The sequence below is a fragment of the Crocodylus siamensis genome, chromosome 7 (genome assembly GCF_052110815.1).
Source record: "Crocodylus siamensis isolate JL-2025a chromosome 7, ASM5211081v1, whole genome shotgun sequence".
Lineage (NCBI taxonomy): Eukaryota > Metazoa > Chordata > Crocodylia > Crocodylidae > Crocodylus > Crocodylus siamensis.
Genome location: NC_143401.1, coordinates 78,778,982 through 78,799,344, shown reverse-complemented (window position 1 = coordinate 78,799,344; position 20,363 = coordinate 78,778,982). Strand labels below are relative to the sequence as shown.

The 20,363-nt window shown below is 42.2% G+C and overlaps 1 protein-coding gene across 1 annotated transcript in view; it reads right to left on the bottom strand.

Annotated features, from left to right (window-relative positions):
• ADAM12 (ADAM metallopeptidase domain 12) overlaps positions 1-20,363 on the bottom strand; it is a 346,240-nt gene that overhangs the window by 88,318 nt on the left and 237,559 nt on the right. Inside the window, exons 6-10 of the mRNA XM_090056735.1 lie at positions 17,469-17,652; positions 7,039-7,104; positions 6,027-6,098; positions 4,244-4,413; positions 2,636-2,720 (exon numbers count right to left, since the gene is read on the bottom strand). Of these exons, the coding sequence (XP_089912861.1) occupies positions 2,636-2,720; positions 4,244-4,413; positions 6,027-6,098; positions 7,039-7,104; positions 17,469-17,652 (577 nt within the window). The remainder of the gene's footprint in view (positions 1-2,635; positions 2,721-4,243; positions 4,414-6,026; positions 6,099-7,038; positions 7,105-17,468; positions 17,653-20,363) is intronic.

Here is a 20,363-nt window from a genome sequence, read left to right as displayed (position 1 = left end):
TATGTGAAATGAAGCTCTGATTTATCCCTCTACTTTTTAAAGCTAAGTTCAGTAGTAAAAGTCATTAGCAAACAGTTTTACAATTGTTGAACAGGAAATCATCCACTGCCAAACGCATTTATGGGCTGTTTTACAAAATATGCAGCTGCTTTCAGATGAACCCTGCCTCATTCCACAGAGATTCAGTTCAAACCATAAGAATAAAATAACTTAGATGAACACTGTAATATGCTAAAGCCTCAAATCTGGAAAGCTCTAGGGGTATTCATTCAGCTGTAGGACTGGGACCCAAATTAACCAAGAAGTGCTTTTCACTGAGGTGTTTCTAAGTTAAAAAATAATATCTCAGTGGCTCAGTTCTGGAGCCCTCACTCAGGCGGACCTATTGAAGACAACAGCAGTCTTGCCTGAATGAGGTCAGTACAAGATGCATCAGTGAGAAGGCAATAGTTTACTTTCAGTTTCATAAGCTTAAGGGTGAGCTCTTAAAATAATTTACAACAATTAGCATTATTGTCTAAACGTATTTTAAGAAAAATATTTTTATTCCTGAATTTCCATTCAGATACAACAATATGAACTACGTTAAATAAAACAAGAATCATTACCACAGATTTTCATGCAACTATGGCCCCCTCTTCATGTTATGGGTATTGTGCAGTTGCCTGGTTAAATGCACAGTTAACTGAGTTAACATGCTAAATACTTCAAAATGTGTAAAAACTTTATAGTTGGTTGCTACTCAGCTTTAATTTGCACATGTGACAGGGTCTTCCCTGTGGCAGGGGCCCCAGCAGCTGACCAGGCTCCCAGCTGCAAAGATGCATCATGCCCAGCTCTGGGAGAAGGAATCCCTTATTTAGTCCCTTATTTAGTCTAGAGAAGAGAAGACTGAGTGGGGAACAGCAGCCTTCAACTACCTGAAGGGAGGTTCAGAAGAGGATGGAGCTGGACTGTTCTCGGTGGTGGCAGATGACAGAACAAGGAGCAATGGTCTCAAGTTGCAGCAAGGGAAGTTTAGGTTAGATATTAGGAAGAACTTTCTCACCAGGAGGGTGGTAAAGCACTGGAAGAGATTACCCAGAGGGGTGGTGGAAGCTCCATCCTTGCAGGTTTTTAGGACCTGGCTATACCAAGCATTGGGTGGGATGATCTAGTTGGGAACAGTCTTGCTCTGAGTAAAGGGTTGCACTAGCTGACCTCCCGAGTTCCCTTCCAACCCTAATTTTCTCTGATTCGCTGATTCACAGCTAGAGATTCCAATTACGCAGCATCTACAGAAGCAGGCCAAATAGGGGTTGCACCTAATGGAGAGGGTAAAATGGGGTTCAGGAGGGCCCACCCCTACTCCCCATTCCCTGACCTAAAATTGGGCAAGGGCATGTTGGTTCAAACCCAAGGCTCTCACAATCTGCTGTGGAGCCAAAAGTCTGCAGAACTTTGGGAAATTCATGGTGTCCCAGTGCCCTGTTGCAGAACTAGTAGTCCGCAAACCCTAGAAATCCTGTTTCCATCTAGAGCTTGGTACCTAGCCCAGGGCAAGAAGATGGGGTCCTCAAGGCTTTGTGGCTCCTGCCTAATCATGAAGATTGCAAAATCCTGGGCATTCTTAGTAATTAACAGGCTCCCAAGCTCTGAGATTCCTGACCCTGGGTTTCCTAGCTCACCAAACCTCTAGGCTTTGGGCTCCTTCTCAGTCTGCTGGAGCTGATGGGGATCCAGGAACCTAGAAACTTTGGGAGCCTCAGCTGAGACAACAGCCTCCACACTCAAGTTCATTCAAAAATGAGATGTTTTAAAATTTCAAACCTTTTCCCCTTCCACAAGAAATCTTCAGCTGTATCCTTCTTATACGTCTAATTCAGAAATGTAACACATTTTATTTATGTATTTTTCAGAATTTTGGAATTTCTCCTGGAAAGTAAATTCTGACTTGTGACCATCTCTGACCATGGCATGTTCTGATAGAGGCCAAAATGTTCCACACATGTACAGAACATGTACTCATTATGTGGCAGGAAGCTAACTAACAATGAAAGCAATCATAATATCCTTGGTGAGAAAGATGTATTTAGTGGAAATGCTGCTGCTGTTGCTTGTATATATTGTGCTTATAGTCTGGCAATCTAATGAACACCCCCACTGAAAATAAACTCTTATACTAGAGATTGTGTAAATGCATACTTTTATGCACCGTATTTTAAAATCATTATTAAAACTTCCTGAGAGACACCTTCAACGTACACACCACAGATATATATGCATGAGTGCGTGCGTGCATACACACACACGCGCGCGCGCGCGCGCACATCACATTCATTTTGATCCTGATTCTACCAACACTTATGTGCATGGTTTAATTTTAAGTCTGAAATTGGTTCCATTCATTTTGAGGATTCCTGTAGCCAGGCTGTACTCCTTTTTTTTAAAAATCTAAAATTGTATTTAATTCACTATGGAAACCACTTTACAAAACATTTTCAAACATAAACTGTATGTAGATCTTGAGAAAGCAAGACTTTAGATGTTAAATACTAATAAAGCAGAATTTCCTCTAAGAAATACTACAGGATAATATATGAACATTTTCTGCAATTGATGGGCTAGTTTCAAGTTTCAAGCTCCTGCTACTTACCATAACAACACCTCCAGACTGCTCTGCAGTGCACATGCTCATTATGGGTGCCATGCCAATGGTTGTCCCTTGGAAGTACACCCCACTGAGGGAGGAGGGAGAAGGGAGAAGAGACAAGCCACAGAACCACCATTTAACATAAAGTGAGAGCATCTGAGTATTTTACAACTTGTCTTTGCTGCCAGTCTCAGACAATGATCCTATTTTCAAAAGTGTCAACTCAACATATCTGAAAGTTGAAAACAATGGAAAGCAGAGACTAATCATGCAGATGTGCTGTATTGAAAATGACAGAATCCCTGCTACTTGAAAGATGCATTTGATCAGCGTCCTCTGGTGTTTCTGCAGTAGCAGGATTTCTCTTTCTCTTTTTGCTTTCTTGCTTTTTTCTTTGGTATGCAATATATTGCCATGATGCCAGCAACTGAAAACTGGCATTTCAATGTAACTTGGGGAATATAAATACAAATATAAACCTGCCTGTAACTCAAGTAAGTGGTAATACAGTGCAGTGCAAGTTTATAGTACATAAGTCATAAAATGAACCCTAAAACGTTGTTAATCCAACTGAAGTATTATTTTTACAGGGTGACTACTGACTAAAAACAATTTGGAAGGCCTCATTCTGTACTTAATATGATGCCAAGTAGCTCACTAGAATTATTTGTAATTGCTCAGAGATGCTGCATAGTGAACGTTTGATTCAATTTTATATACACAGGTGCTTAAAACTCTTTCATTGATCATAATGCCATTCAGGAAAATGTGTATTAAAAATGTATTCTTGCATTAAACTAATATATATTTACTCATAATTATTTTAAACTAGTAAACAATCATCATTTGAAAAATCAGGCTAAGCTGTACAGATACTGATTTCAAATTTAGTCATAAATTAAATTGAATTTGATGTTTTCAATCTAGATTCTAACTCAAATGTCATTGAAGTTAATGGGAATATTTCTATTGACTTAATGGGCTTTGGATTAAGCCCCTGTCTCTGTTGGAACTGAGAAAATTAGGCATTTATACATTATAACATTCATACACAATTTATTTTGAGCATGTGAGCAGGCCTATTAACTTTAACAGGATTACCTATGTGCTTAATGCTAGGCATGTGCTCATATAAAGGCAGGACTGCACCCATAGCACAATTCTGAGACGGTCCATGACTAAGAGGCAGTTACAGAACTGGGGCAGGAAAAGGGCGCCTGAGCATACTAATGCAGAGCCCAGCCAAGTTTTTATGTTATGGAAAAGAAAGATGGAGGACAGTATTTCACTCTCAGAAACAAATACTGTTGTGTCCCCTCCTCCCCCACTGTTTTTAACAGCAAAATAAATAACTGCATTTGGCAGTACCAGAATGAGTGATAGGAGATCAGGACAAGAACCCCAGGTGTCCATTTAGAGAGGGCACAGGACTGACAGCTGCAACCGCTGCCACATCAGCTGCTATGGCTGGTTTGTTTCCTGCCACGCAGGGCACAGACAGCTGTTATATCTCAGGCCTGCTGTTATTACAGTTGGTACAGTTATTCTCAGTTCATGGATATCTCACCCAAATTACCATGGAACTATTAAATACACTACTGGCTGCCATACCTTACTAACTGTGCATTGTCATGGGGTTTACGAGGTAGTAGTTTTAGCTTTCTCCAGTCCAGAAACTCATGGAGACTTGTGAAGGGGTCTTGCGTGATAGAGCACTTATCCATGTCATTCCACACCTCCACGCCAACCAGAGCTACTCGAATATTTAATGGCCTGTAGAACTAGCAAAGAAAACAAATTCATTTTTATTCAATACATTTTGATTAGCATGTTAGATTGGTGACTTAGAAACTTTCAGGAAAGGTCACATGCAGTTTAATTTCATTCTCTTAAAAAGCCTCTCTTCTTTGAGTGAAACAGGAAAACTAAATGCACTTCCCCGTCTGAAAAGACCAACATCAGATATAACACTGTCACAACATGGAGAAAATACCCGGATATCTGGCCTTAACTAACTATCCATGAAATGTTCCGGAGAAATACTTTAAATGATTCAGCAGGTGAGCGTTAAAGAGTGAAACCTGTTCAAGTTTGATACTTTTTTCCTAGATACAACAGTGCCACCATCCCTACACCTAACAAATTTCCAAGACAAGCTAATTCATGTGACAATACCTAAAAAAATCCTACTCCTGCTACCAGCAGTGCAGGTTAAAATGAGGGAAAATTTACATTTTACCTATTGAGCCACATAACACAGCTGGTCTAGATGGTAAAGTGGTTTTAATACTGGTGGATTTCAATTTATACTTGAAATCCAGGTTTGTTACAGTTGGTAGAGTTGCAACAGTGGTAGCAAATTTTAAGAAAATCAGTATAAAGCAGGTTAGGGGCTTTTAAAGCAAGTATGTGGCTTACAGACCAAATAAAACTGGGTATATATACTAGATCTCTGTCTCGTTTGTCTGCAGTCATTGAAAAAGCACTGTCAATACAGTCATTTGGATAACACTGCAATTTGCTGAGAGCGTAAATTGAAGCACAAAACATAAATAGATTATAATGTGCCAAATTAGTTTCAAACAGGTAGCAAATAAGCACCTTCTCTCCTTCAGTAAGTCAGCAAGATAATTACAGAAGAACAGCTCTGTTTAGCAGCTTGTTTTTAATCAAGAATTGGCTGTCCTTGAGTTAAGAGTCTTTGACGTATCAGTTGATAAATTCTGAGTTAAATTAAATTCTTGTAATTACAGTTTTGCTCCTGGACTTCTAGATTTTTAGTAATAATACAGTAAACTTTAATCCTGCTCTACATAGTTGGTGCTTTGTGACCAAGGAGGGCTTCTGTTAACAAACCTGATTATCATACAGTGACTTTCATACTAAAAGATCCTGCTGTATACTGTATATTTCAATGAAACCACATTAAATTAAATTATCTTCAAACCTTTACAGAATTCTGCCTTTGCTCCAGGCACTGCAATAGCCATCACCAAAGTAAAGATCTTTGCCTAAGCTAATTCTATGATTCTTCTCTGGCACTCAGAGAGAAATCGATCAGGACTAGATAGATACTTGAGTGCATTAACATATCCATCATTTGGACTGTAGGCCACCCCATCCACAGAACACAAAAATTGATTCATGGTTGTCTTAATGAAATTCCTAATGAAAGTTTAGGAATGCTGGAAATACCCGCTTTATCATTCCTACTGCCTGGCACTTTTTAACTGAGAAGATCTATTACTTGTTCTAGCATTGTGGATATGGAGTATAGCAATCTTTTAACTTTTCCTGGGCTTTTCCTTCCAGTAGGTCCAGCTAGGAAGAGATTTCATAGCAACAGAAATAGTAGTGGTGCTTGAGAAAGTGAAAAAAACTCTAATGTTTTTACCTTATCAACATGGTTTGCAATTTCTATCAGCCTCTGTTTAACTTTCTCCACGTTCTTGCCCTGTCTCTGAAACTTAAAACACAAAAAAGTAAAACATTACTATCAGCACTGGTATTGTAAGATGGATGTACTTCCAAAAAGTCACAATCTGCTGCCAGATTGGCATGATCCTTGACATTTGTGGTTTACAAGCACAAAGGGCTAAAGGAAACCTCCTATTGACTTTCCTGGGACCAGGAAGGAACACAAATGGTATGATGGGATTTTGTTTTCACAAAAAAAAGCTAAAATCCCACTGCAATCTCCCTGGACCAATTTTACTGTGAAAAGGAAAAAAATTATCCTTTCAGCTGTCTCCAATATAGCAAGAAAGTGATTTCTGGTACTTAACTAGCAGTTTTCAGGAGTCAAAGCCTGTCACGTTTTCAAAGAAAAAAATGAAAATTGGAAAATAATTCAAATGGAGGTTTCACATCTCTGGTTTTCCCTACAACCCACTGGGATCTTTTCAACAATCTGTCTCATTTATTTGTTTGGAAGCTTTATTTCCAAATTCTCAACAGTGCATACAGTGTTGTTTAATTCAGTATAATTGGCAAACTGCAGCCAAAAAACCCTAAATTCTGCAGTTTATTCTATACAGTGACAGTCTCTTGTGGCCCAAGTTAAAGAGTGCAATGAAGGCTCAGCCACATTACTGGGTCATAATAAGTGAATTCTTATGAGCCTTTGCTTTAATTACCACAAGAGGTCCCAGATGTTTGTGAATACTAAATTCCTTTTAAAGTGTTGCAAGGATAGTTGTAGCTTTTGCACAAATTCCTATCACACTTGCACTATTTTTAATAGTCCTGTTCAGTACTTGAGCCCTAGTTAGATAAAAATTGCTGTTTCTGCAATCCACAATACTGTTTTCTCAAGCACATAACGTTATTTGCAGTCACGAAACTGAAGTAAACAGCCCACCAACTCTCCCTGTACCAACTACATCTTTTCTTTAAAGCTTTCTTACCTCTCGATTGTCTGCCACAATAACAAGCTCCACATATTTTGTCGTCTTCAGTGTCTCCCTCTTGTGCTGCCAAAACAAATATAAGTGGGATTTTGTTTTTGTAGCAGGTGGCCCTAAGCATGGGAATATGAGCTCTTGTTCACTCCCACAAAAATATTGTCAAAAAGTTACATATCTTCTACTGCTTCCTAAGGCTTCACGCCATGCAATTTTGGATTATTTTTCTCCTCACATAACCCTCTTCCTCATCAGTCAGAGGAAAGGCTGTTTATGCTACCAAATATAACTGGGGTGGGGTATATACTGCAGGTGTTTCTATTGGAATATTTGGGGACGAGGGAACTGTAACAAAATATGGGGGAGTTGAAGTGGCAGGCTGGGGAAAGAAAAAAGGAGCATGAACAACAGACAAACTGGAACAGAGGATGGAGAAGAAGGGCTACTGGGAAAGGGAACTAAGATCAGGTATAGAGAGATTCAGGGTGAAGAAGACAGTGGGAAAGAAAAAACAAAGGTAAAGCAAAATGGACAACGATAAGGAAAGAGAGGAAGAGAAAGAAAACCAGATACAAGTTGCACTTGGGAAGCTTCTCAGTAAATATATATTTAGGGTCAGATCTTGCAAATGTACATTTTATTTTATTCAGGTAAAATGCTGTTATTTTACTGAAGTTATTGTGTTGAAGTCAATGGGAGTACCCGGGGGAGTAAATTTTAGCATTTTCCTTGTATTTACAAGGTGTAGGCTACAATGCTCTAGAAACGAAAGGCATGCATTAATCCTGCACTGAGATCTTTTCATACAAGTGTCCTGTGCTACTCAGACTTGTAGATGTAGTTCTAAAAGCATCACGATTGAATTTGCAAAAACAGAACACAACTCATGAATCCGAGCCTTCCCTGGCCCAAAGCTGAGCTAGCAAATTGACTTTCATAGAACACCACTGATTTATGCCAGCTGCCATATTTACTTGCATCCAAGACAAAGTTTTGTCCCCCATTCAATTTGGGAAAAAAGACCCTAGTCTTAGATTCAGGTACAAAGTGGAGTGGGAGAGGCAGGTGGTTGCTGTTACTCCGATTCTGCGATTGGCCTGAGCTCGGGACCCGAATCAGAGCTGCAGCAGCCACCTCTCCACCCCATCTGTCTTCCCAACCTACATCTCCTTTTATCCTTTGCTGTCTGATACTTACCAGCAGTTGCCGCTCCAGCCCCGGTGTCTGAAGCTGCTGCTGATACAACGGCTGCTATGTGGCTGGGCAAGGGCAGCAGTGGGAGGCATCAAGGAGTGAGACTACATAGGAAAGCTGGGGCAGGCATCAAAGTGCACAGACACCAGTGGAGCAGGCAGTAAGGGGACAAAAGTGGGGGAGCAGGGGAAGGGGGAAAAGCAGTGGGAAGTCAGGCCACTTGCTTCTGCACAGCCTTCCCCCATCACTACTGCTTTTCCTACTGTAGCAGTGGGGGTTGAATTTAAGACAACCTTCCTATAATTAGATTCTAGATTATATTAAATTACAATTTTCCATATTTAAAATCTAATCACTGGGGGAATCATCTTAAATTCAAAGTTGGCTTGTATTCAGGAAATACAATAAGAATCATTCCCTTTGTCTCTTCCCTGTCTCTGGAATAAGATAGCAGGAAAAAAAAAGCTCTCTGCAGTATTTCTGGCTTTAAGGGTTTATTAGATGCACTACATACTAAACAACTGTTCTGTCTTGACTCTAAACTAATGCTCTCTAACCTGAAAACAATTGACTACGGCTTTCCAATCCAAACTGTATATTCAATCCTGGAGTCCTGAGGCAGCTTTTTAAGAAGCTAAGTACTGGACATCCCACCCAGATCCTCAAGCCAAATTTTATGAGGAACCTTTTTCACAAAACTGTGACCTGTTCTTTCTTTTTGCTACCCAGCTGATTTGGAAGTTTTGGTGTTGCACAGATAGTCTGTCTGGGAGAAAAAGGAAAACATGCTGGCAATTCTGAATACTGGTGACCCTGCCATTTTCAAGTGCCAGACATTTTTAGAAGCCGATATTATATTTGGTCAACTACAGCATCAATTTAATAATCCAACCCTGCGCTGAGAAAAAAACCCTGACTTTGGAAGCTGAAGAGACCTTTTGCTAAATATAGTGACAATGACTATTGGTATGAAATGTGAGTTTCTGACTTTTAAAGTGGCTAGGATGAGGTGAAATGCTAAGTCGAAGTGAAATTCTACCTTACAGAAACAAACTAATGACCAAATATTCTTGTTTGTGGCAGAACAGGTTTCTCTGTCATTGAAGTTTTAATAAGGACCTGAGACTTAAAAGTTATCATTCAGACAACTTTTAAAGGATGCTTAAAAGTGGGATGCTTCCATTTTTCCCATACATGGCCATAGATGACAGCCTAGATACATATGAGAAATGCTTGGATATTTTCCTCAGTTTAACCATCCCAAAGCACAAACTGTTTGGACCAGGGAGATTTAGAATTAGAGAAACTGGCTAGTGGGGTATAATCATGTGAGGCTCTGGTGACTGATTAGCATAATGAATCTATTCCTGTTATTTGCCCAAAAGCTATGTGTGTTCTTTGGATATAATATTTATTTATGAAATGTACCTAATTATGACTTATTTTAGCTTGCCTTCCACAGCTAACTGCATTTTCTGATTTAATCACATTCCCAGCATTAAAAAAAGAACCAATAACATCAGTACAGCACGTGTATGCACAAAGGACAAACTACACTGTCCCCTGTTCAGCTGTCTTTTCTCACCCCTTGCCCTTTAAATACACTATCTTAAATCTTACGTAATAAGTTGACAAAATTCCTCATCTCTGCTCAGTAAGTGCTATATGTTGCTGAGTGAGGCATCAGCACAAATATGCAACCCTTTGTAATCCCCTAAAGCTGAGACTGGATTTCTGTTGACCCCATGCCCAGCATAATTTAGAGCCGATTTGACATCACCGAGGTCATCTACATTCTTTCACTCTAACAATTTATTTGGCTGATCATAACATTGACATGTGAAAATTTACTCCGCACATTCCAATGACACTTGTTAACTCATAGATAGGAACTTCTTCAACATATCTATTATATGTTCTTTACCTAACCTGGGATGTATATCAGTGACATCTATGTTGACAGACCTTATCATTAAACCCTCTGGGTTTCTGTTAAAACAGCTGATTCAGTTTTAACATGAAATCTTCACATGTCATCATAGCCATGAGCCAAATATAGGAACTATGAGGGTAATAGATAGGTAGGCAAGGTTCTTTGGGTAAGTCCGATATCTCTTATTAGACCAACTAAAATAGTTGGAAAAATTCTTCTTTGCAAGCTTTCAGGTACAAACACCCTCCTTTAAACAAGCACTGAACCTTGCCAATCTTAACACCAGAAGCAAACTTCCTATGGCCCAAAACATACCGAATGGATCTAGACCATGGCATGACAAGAAATGTAAAACCTACCAATATATCTCCACCACCCGCACAATAACTACACCACACAACAGAACCGTCAGCATTCCTGGATCTTACACCTGCCCCTCCGGAAATGTAATACATCTCATCCAGTGCACCAAATGCCCTCATGGAAAATATGTAGGAGAAACCAAACAAAAATTGTGCACCAGAATAAACACCTACTGAAAATCTATCAAAGACAAGAATACCCAATTACCTGTGGGGGCACATTTCTCATCGGAAAACCACTCTCTCTCCAATTTCTCAGTTCTAATCCTCAAAGGGAACTCATAAAACATGAGCCTATGAACTTCACTTCATCAACCTACTGGATACAAAAAATCATGGACTAAATATAGACATTGGATTTATGACACATCAGAACTGGCCTAACATTTGCTACCCCAGGAAACCTCTCTACTATTTACCAGCTATATTCTTATCACCAGGTCTACATTCCCCTTTCCCTGCCCCCCACCTGTTTCTTACCCATTGACTGCCTCAATTTGCATTTTCACTGACTGGTACTCTCACATACTGGCCTCTGGCTTCTATTCTATTCCATCCAGGAAGAGCACAGACCAACTGCAGACACTTCCTCAGCCTGATGAAGGGTATTTGTGCCTGAAAACTTGCAAAGAAGAATTTTTTCCAGCTTTTTCAGTTGGTCTAATAAAAGATATCAGATTTACCCAAAGGACCTTGCCTGCCTACGCCCTTAGAGTGGGGTTTTTGTTTTGTGAACTGTCCAGGGCCAAATGGGTAACCCTGTCCCCAGCCTCCATATTGGGACCAGAAGTCCCACCCCCAACCCCTGACTTTTGCTACAGGAAGTATCCACCCTTGTCACAGAAGTACTTCTTTTGGGAGGGAGGATGCTGCAAATCTTGAAACAGGAAAAAACCCCCAAATTGTATTCAAAAAAATAAAAATCTACTATAACTTATTTTAATTTAAAAATATTTTTGTACTGATTTATGAATTTGCAAAGTGTATCTAGATGTGATTGCATAAAAATACAGTCCTACTGTATATTGTGTGTGGGTGGTAAGGGTATGTGTGTGGAGGGGTGTGGGGTATGTGGTTGAGGTCTGGGCTGTGGGACGGTGCGGGGTTCAGGGTGGGTGGGGTGGGAGAGAAAGAGAAAGATGGGGCTGGGCCACCATCTCTATTGCACGTGGCTTTCGTAGATGGCGTGCGAGCCTCACACAGTGCAGCCAGGCAGGCCCCATGCCCAGGCTCTGTGCTCCTGCCACCCCACCCTGGGTCCCCGCTGGCCCTAGGGTACCAGGAGGAACTCTGTGCTACCATCTGGCAGTGCCACTCTTCCACTGCTTCCCTGCTTTCTCAAGTGCATGCCTGCTCATCACAGCTGCCACTCCCCCGACACCACCTTCTGTGGCCCCCGCTGCTCCCCCTGCCAGTTCCGCCACTGCCATTTTCCATAGTCCCCCCATTGCTCCCTCCAGCCTCCACTGCTCCTCATGCTGCCACCACTTTCTGTGTCCCCCGCACTGCTCCCTGCACCACTGCTGCTTGCCGCTCTGGCTCCAGCCTGGCCTGGCAAGCACCACATGGTTTGCAGAGGTTTCCCCCACTTTCTCCATTCAATCTTATCTGCCTTTCCACTCTGATGGAGGGAGGCAGGGAACAGCCCCAGGGTCACCAGGCCAGAAGCCACAGAGGCTTCTGGTTGAGACCTGGGGATGGGAGTGGGGTGGGGCCTGAGGGCAGGGTGGAGCTGGGCACACCTTGCTGCTCAGCTGCTGGGTCCTGCCCCTGGCTCTGCCTGGGTCCTGCTGCCTCTGGCTCCCTGTCATCTTTGACATGGAGCCAGGGACAGATAAAAATTATTTTTCTAAAATTTTTAGGAGCTCTGTTGGCTGGATAGAATGGCTTGGCAGGCTGAATCTGGCCTATGGGCTGGATTTTTCCTACCTTTCCTTACACCAACATGGCTACAATGTATACCCCTGAAATGAGGGTAACTGAACATTTATATTAATTACATAATCTATCAACATACATTTTATCATTAATTGCTAGCAGTTATTTCAGTTGCATAAGATTATAAACTTGAATTTTAACTGCAAATTAATGAGCATCTGGGGCAATCTTAATAAAGTATTGGAAAGCAAGTACAGGGAGTAGCAATAGTCTTGCTCATTGGAAAATATAGCTAAGTTTTGATATTGTTTAGCGAGATGGAGGAGGATATTACAGTACTACCTAAAAGACAGTTGCAAGTTTAATGTAAGGATGAAATAGCATGATATAAAATAGTAATTGCAAATAAAGAAGCTGGAATCCTATTAAACTTGTAGTTCTAATATTTAAAGTGACTCCAAAAGAAATTCACTTACTGATTGAAACTGAAAGCTCATGTTGTCTATACACAGCTTTAAAAAAGTAATAAGGAATCTCTTATCAGAAAGTATAAATACAATTTGTGCAGATTTATTTCTGAAGTTTCAATATACATGTTTCCAGCAGTTGCAGATACCAGCTTAATACATAAAATAGTGTCTGCAGTTGTTAATCCGTAATTTACTGGGATAAAAAGAAATTTGGAAATGTATTGTTAAATGTTCCTTAAATACAAATGAATTGGTTCCACTAGTTAAATAACATCTCTTCGTGCCAGTTAGGCTGCTCTCTTTAACACTGAACTTAATGTACAGGCTTAGTGGGGTGGGTAGGCAGTTTGGCTATAAATACTAATATTTCGCACTTACTAATGATGGCGGGCAGATTTGTGCTACTATGTTACTTTTAAATGTCAAAATCAATCCTTTCTATAATCTTTATCCAGCCTGCACATGAATTCTTCACAGCACTTCCTCCTTCTTGTTTGAAGCTCATTTCATTTTCTACAATTTCCATTAGCTAGATGCATTTCAAATCAAGTGCATTTCCTCCTACATAAAAACAATTACAACTGATATATACCTCAAATAAAATGTTGAGAACTTGTTCTGTCTGCATAAGAAGCTTTCTTATTACAATTTAAAGGTTCATTAAATCCCAACGTGTATTATTAGCTAAGTAACATAGCTGTAATGTTCTTTCCCTTCTTGGGTGGGTAGAAAGCCATGCTAGACATTGTTAGCTACTCTCTTAAAGACCAAAAGTATTACTATAATCACAAGCAAAAGCATTGCTATAATAACAACCAGCAATCACAGTATATTACCAGAATTTGTAATTTGCATAGAGTCTGTGCCATCTCATTAGCAAGAAGAATTGAAGAAACCAGAAAGAAATGCAAATAGAAGCAAGAAAAAATGAGTAAGGCTTTGATTTAGAAAAAAACACTTAGGCTAAGTACAGACATTCAAAAAGCCTGAGCCTGAATCGATTCAATCTTTGCAGGTTAGACTAATGCAGCCACACACCTGCAGTGGCTCAGGCTAGAAGCTGGGGGGAGGTGGGAGTGCTAGAGTGAGCTCTCCACAGTGGCTGGAAAGCTGGAGGGAAGCTGAGTACGGCCGGGTGTGGAGGAGGGGCAGGGCTAGGCCCTGGCAGGCCTGAATTGATTCGGAGAGATTAAAGGCAGCGCCTCACAGGGCAGCGCCTCTCTGATTCAATTTGGATTCAGAGATTTGGCCACTGAATCGGACCGAATCACCTCCAAATCGAATCAGGGATCGAAGCTTCGCACAGCCCTACCCAGACCCCTTCCTGGTTTAAGTTAACTCAGAGTCCTTCAGCATCCCAGGATGCTTTCCAGCCCTGGGCTGGGCTGTTCGGTCCAGTGGAGCAAGGCTGGCCCCACTGCTCTCTGCCATAGCCAGAGCACAATTACTGCTCTGGCTGGCTGAGAAGGGGGCAGGAGTGGGAAACCCTGCTGCAGAGTGCCTCCCTTGCTGCTCCAGCTGCAGGGGCAGGAGGTGCAGCCAGACACCAGTAGCCTGAGGGGAAGGGGAGGTTTAATCCCCCTCTCTTCCATCTCCCACTGGTGCCGGACCCCAGCCAGGGTCCCCCCTGCTCACTGCTCAAATAGTGAGAATGGGGGCATGACCAAACCCTGGCCCTGGGCCTGAGGTGAAGGGGGGAAGGGAGGGAGAAATCACAGAGAAGTGGGGCTGGCAGGGACCTCCAGAAGTCCTCTAGTGTCTAGTCCAGCCCCTGCCTGAGCTCTGGCCAGACCCTACCACACAAGCACAATCTAAAGAGCTGAGTCTTTGCTTGCAGTGTCCTCAACCAAGAACACCTGCCAGGGGGGGCTCTGTACTGCTGGAGAAAAAAGCCACCAAGGGCTTCCTGCGGCCAGTTTTCCACTCCTGTCCCACAGTGGGGCCCAGCACTTTGCCTCTCCAGCCCTGAGCCCCAAGGCAGCGCCTCACAGGGCACCCCCAGCCCCATGGTGGAGGAGGAGGAGGGGGAGAGCCCTGCCAGCCGCAGTGGCTCCAGGACAGCCCAGCCTGGCCTGGGCATGGGGGGCCAGGAGAAATCTAGGCACACAGCTCCCACAGCCCCAGTCTGAGCCACAGATGGCTGGGAAGGGCCCTGCCCCACCATCCACTCACCTCACCTGGGGCCGGGGCTGCAGGGCTGAGCCAAGCTAGCCCACAAGTGCAGCTGTAGGTGGGCATAGAGGAGCTGGGCTGAGTCAGGCCATGAGGGCAGGGCCTTTCCCAGCTGGCTGTGGCTTGGACTGAGGCTATGGGAGCTGTGTACATGGGCTGCTCCTGGCTTCCTGTGCCCAGGCCAGTTTGGGCTGTCACAGAGCCACTGCGCAGGGCTCTTCCCCTCCTCCTCCTCCCCTGCAAAGGGGCCAGAGGACGGGGGCTCTGTGCAGCACTGCCTCAGGGATGGAGGGGAGCAGCGCTGGGCCCTGCTGGGGGTGGGGGGAACCGGCCACAGGAAGCCCTTGGTGGCTTTTTTCTCCGGAAGTACAGAGCCCCCCTGGCAGGTGTTCTTGGCTGAGGACACTGCAAGCAAAGACTCAGCTCTTTAGATTATGCTTGTATGGTAGGGTCTGGCCAGAGCTCAGGCAGGGGCTGGACTAGACACTAGAGGACTTCTGGAGGTCCCTGCCAGCCCCACTTCTCTGTGATTCCTCCTTCCCTTCCCCACTTTGCCTCAGGCCCAGTGCCGGGGTCTGGCCATACTCCCACTCTTGCTGCTTGACCCTGCTCAGAAAGGAAGATGTTGAAAACACTTGATGAAGAAGTGGGGTTGTGAGTACACTTTTGCTTTTGCATCAGCCAGCAGACCAGGGTTGGCACCGCACAGGATTGTGGATTGTGCTCCAGCTCTGCATAAGGAACAGCAACTAAAGTGACTGGGCCCTTTCCAGGCATAGTCTCTCCAAACTTGGACAAGGTTACAGTCTAGCCCTAAGCAGGAGAGAACTCCTACCTCCCTTGGCAACATGCCACTGGAACCACTGGATCTGGCCTGGGGGGCCGGCAGTCTTTATCTCTAACTGCACCCATGCTAGGGCAGCAAGGAGCTACTGGGGAGGTTGGGCAACTGGCCCACATTGCCATGGCTCCCCACTACCCATACTTCCTTACCTTTCCAGCTGCAGAGTGGGCACAACTTCCAGCCAGTGGGGAACTGATCTGGGATGAGTAGCTTCTAGCTGTGCCCATGCGGCAGCAAGGGAGGTGAGGGGACTAGGTGGCAGTGGCAACAGTGAGGACATAGTTCCCAGCTGCCCAGTCTTGGTGCAGCTCCCCTTGCTGCTGACACTGCTGAAACCATCCAATCTGGACCAGATGGTAGCTGAATTGCTCCAGCCTACAGCTTGGAAAGGTTGCCAGCTCCTGCTGTACACCACTGATTCTCAGCCTTTTTAAACTCCAGGCACCCCTCCATAACTTCTATCAATTTAGCAGTTTAACTTCTATCAATTGATAACTTCTATCAATTTAGCCATTTCAAAACTAATTTAATTATTATTGCATGTAAAAGATACTATGACAGGAAACACATTTTTTTTTGAAACAGGTCATCCATTCAGGATGTTTTTGACACTATAGATTCCTACTTCAAACCTCGGTTTACTTGTGAATCGTGGATGCTAACAGACGTGAAAAAACAAAACAAAACAAAACAGTGCTTTACTGGAAAAGGCAGTGCATTAGTTTGACCCACCTCTGCAGCATCTGTATAGATCGTGTGATTCAGCGGGGCTTTTTGGTGCTTTTATCTAATAACTGATTGAATCAGCTTTAGTTAAATGTGCCAAAAAGCCCCACTGAAGCACGTGATCTATACAGACATTGGGCGAGCCAGGTCAAAATAATGTGATGTCTCTTCTGGGTGCACACTGTGCTCAGTGCAGCAGTGTGCTGAGCTTAAAATTAAGCACCATTTGTTTTTGTTTTTAATGTGTGTAAGCAGCATGTATGAATCAAACACTCTAGTGAACAGTGCTCATATTACATGGCACACTGCAGCACATTTAAAAGTAGCTTACAGCATCCCAACCGAGGATCACTGCTCTAAAATGTTAGCCATTGAACAGGCTAAAAAGTAGGTTATAATTAACAGTGATCAGATAAAATTTTAAAATGGTCATTTCTTCTTACAGTGAGTTCTTTTAGACAGGCATTTTTGTCCCAAGAGAAACTGTAGAAGCTTCTTTTTGGGTAGGTATTTAAAACTAGCCTGGACTAAACACCTGATTGTGGCATAGGGAATCATTCTGCAGTAGCTGAAACATGATAACTCAACAGGGTCCTTTCAAACTACCTCTCTTATGATAGCCAGAGAATTTCCAGGTAAAACCTTGATCCCACTGAAGTCAAAGGGAATGCAGCCACTGTCTTGAATAAGCACCAGATTTCAGCCTCCATGCTGTGTTTCAAACAACAGCTATGTTACTGCAGGGATTAATTTTGATCAGAATATTAAATCAATTTGCAGAAAATACCACAAAGCTAGCATACATAAAATTATTCTTAATTATCCAGAAACACAAACCTGTATTTTCCACCTACCCTGCTAGTGAATGCTTGAGAAGACTGTGCAGTGTCATCCACAGTGATACCAGAGATGTTGAAATGGTGGCCACAAGATCCTGGGCCAGTTTTCAGGTTCTCTGCTCGATAGATCTTGTGTTCATTTGTAGCACCTTCTAATGGCTCCAAAATGTAGGTTTTATTTTCAAATACAATAATTCCTCTGTTATGGAAAAGATCAGAAAAAGATGCACCTGCTGTTAAGTGCTGATGAATGTTTGTTTTCAGCCAAGTTATGGTCTTTAATAATAATGATGAAGTATGAAAAAGTAAAATGTGTTTTTACAATGTCAAGCCCTGCTAGGGTAGGAGATATCAGAGTTGTATATTTGTTGTCTTGGCATATTGCGCTTTATAAGGCTGAGAGAGAATTTTCCTTTTCTGAATTGGGTGTTGTAATGCAAAATTACATTAGTTTTTTATGGCATTTTCTATTCTTTCAGAGACGCATCACCACTGGAGCGGAGTCACAATGCATTTGCTTGGGAGGACACATACTAAATAGTAATGAACAAGGATGCAGGGAAATATTTTCATAAGAAAAACTATAGACTGGAAGTATTAATGAAGATCTGGTACATGCATTATACCTTGTAAAGTGAACACTGATGCAAGCATCGAATCTGCCAGATTAAAGTTGCATTGCAGTATCAAAATGAATTATTGAAATGAAGCTCAGAAGTAAAATCCAGTAGATTTCTGTTTAGCACTTCCTGGCCCAAGAGTTGCAATCTGTAGTGCAGTATCACCTGCCAGCCCAAAATCTTAAAGACCTTTGCAAACATTGATGAAAGAAGTCTTGTTACACCCTGCCAGCTACCATATATAAGAAAAAACCCAGACTTAAAGAAATAAAGTCATTTACACAAAGTCACACAAGAAATCTGTAGAAGAACTCAACAGAATTCTCAGAATTTCCAGATTCTTGCCCAGTGCTATACCAAGAATACCACACTCCCTTGAAGAGCTCAAATAAGAGTTATATATGGGGATCCTTTTTCTGGGTGGTCTCCAGCCATTTTGACCTGTTATATAGAGTAAAACTGTTGTAAACCTAGTGAATCCATCCAGATAAGGACTCCCTGTGCTATGGGGAATATTTTGGTGGCAAAGAGATAAAGCAGTGCTGTTGCCACCCCCATTCCTTCCTGCCAGCATAGAGAACATGGACAGATTGCATGTGGGTGCACCTGTGTAGGCACCAGCACTCCTTAGCTAGAAAGAAGCTGGTGGTAGTTGGCATAACATAAAGGAGCATATCAAATATTATTGGAGTTGATAATCAAAGGTGCACATTTAAGGATGTGCCACAGCATCAAAAATCTGCTTTAATTTACATTAGAAACTGTGGCCTGTGGCCTGACACACACAGGTGTTAGGGTGGTTCTATAGCCAGGCAAGCTGCAAGGTAGTCAGATCACCCGGGAACAGTGAACACAAAGTGCTAGCTGTTAGAGACAGCTTTTATTACAAAAGGTGACCCTGGGCAGTGAGGATGCCCTCTGAGGATTCCCTGTTGGTTAAAGGTTATAGAAAGGGAAATTTTACCAAGAGGTATCAAAAGACAGTGGAGATGGCCGAATACTTTAGTAACTGAGCAGAACTGAACTGGGCATCGATAGATCAGATTTCATGGGGTAGCTGAGTAAGCAGCTCATGTCAACTCTCTATGGCTGTTTCTCCTTCTGTAAAATGGAATTGCATTTACCTGTTGCAGAGGGTTGTTGTGAATCTTAAATGACTAGAACATTGGCTGAAAAATGTTATAATACCGTACAGTATCATTCATTTCTCCCACATCCGTAAATTACAGGAGTATTAATCACTGAACACTGGCAGAATTTCAGTGGCTATAATTACATTCCACCTCCCTAAAATTCTTACAAAAGTTTCAGTTGTCTAAGACATTTTTCTTTAACTCCTGCCCTAAGGTGCTGACTATTGCTGGTGCGTGCTATGGAATAGCTATTATTTTTCAGTCCAGAGCTGGCTGCATTTCGGCGGCATGTGAGCCTTGTGTGCATGAAGCGTGTACTGTTTATGTGTCTGTTTGGGCTCATGATGAAGGTGCAATGCAAGTATAAAATATTACAATTAATGTTACAGCAGCATGCATCTCTGAATGCTTCCCATGCAGAAGTGAAAAAATGGGACCCAGCAGGTTAATGAACACCATAAATGCTGATTTTAAAGAAAAAAATAAAAGAAAAATTATTAGGAAAAAGCTGTGTTAGCTGGAATGGAAAGGAATAATGAAGAAATTCAAGGCCCCTAGCCCCATTTCCAATTAACTGAAATTTAGTTCCAAGCTGACAGCACAATTTTAGTATAAAATGACTTTAACATTGGTTCAGCCTCTCCAGCAAGAGATCGTTTCTCAGTTAACTCTTAATGTGGAAAATAAAGATTGGATTTTCACCCTGTTGAAAATGCTAAGTAGCATCATCTTTAAGAGGAAGGGGCATAATTCACTGGTCTGAACACAGGACCAAGATCCAATAAATCTGACATTTGTCACTGTCTTATCAGCCCTTGACATGCTCCATAGGGTCATATTTACCCCCCTTACAGGCAAGCTTTATGGATTATTACATCTTTATGAAAACACTGGAAACATTAAAATTGCTATAGATGGGAAAGGTAGTAGTCGATTACTGCAGCAACCCGTGTAACAATTGCTGAAGTATAGGATTTCTAAACAGGTATAACCTAGTAATGACTATTTCTTCCAAAACTTATACATTTGGTATATAAACTGAAAACCAGTTTTTTCATTGCTTGAAAAGTCTGAAGGACAGATGATTCAGTAGAAGGAGTGGCATGGGAAAAGAGGAGGTAGGGCAAAGAGTAGAGGGACCATGAAGGAATCCATCA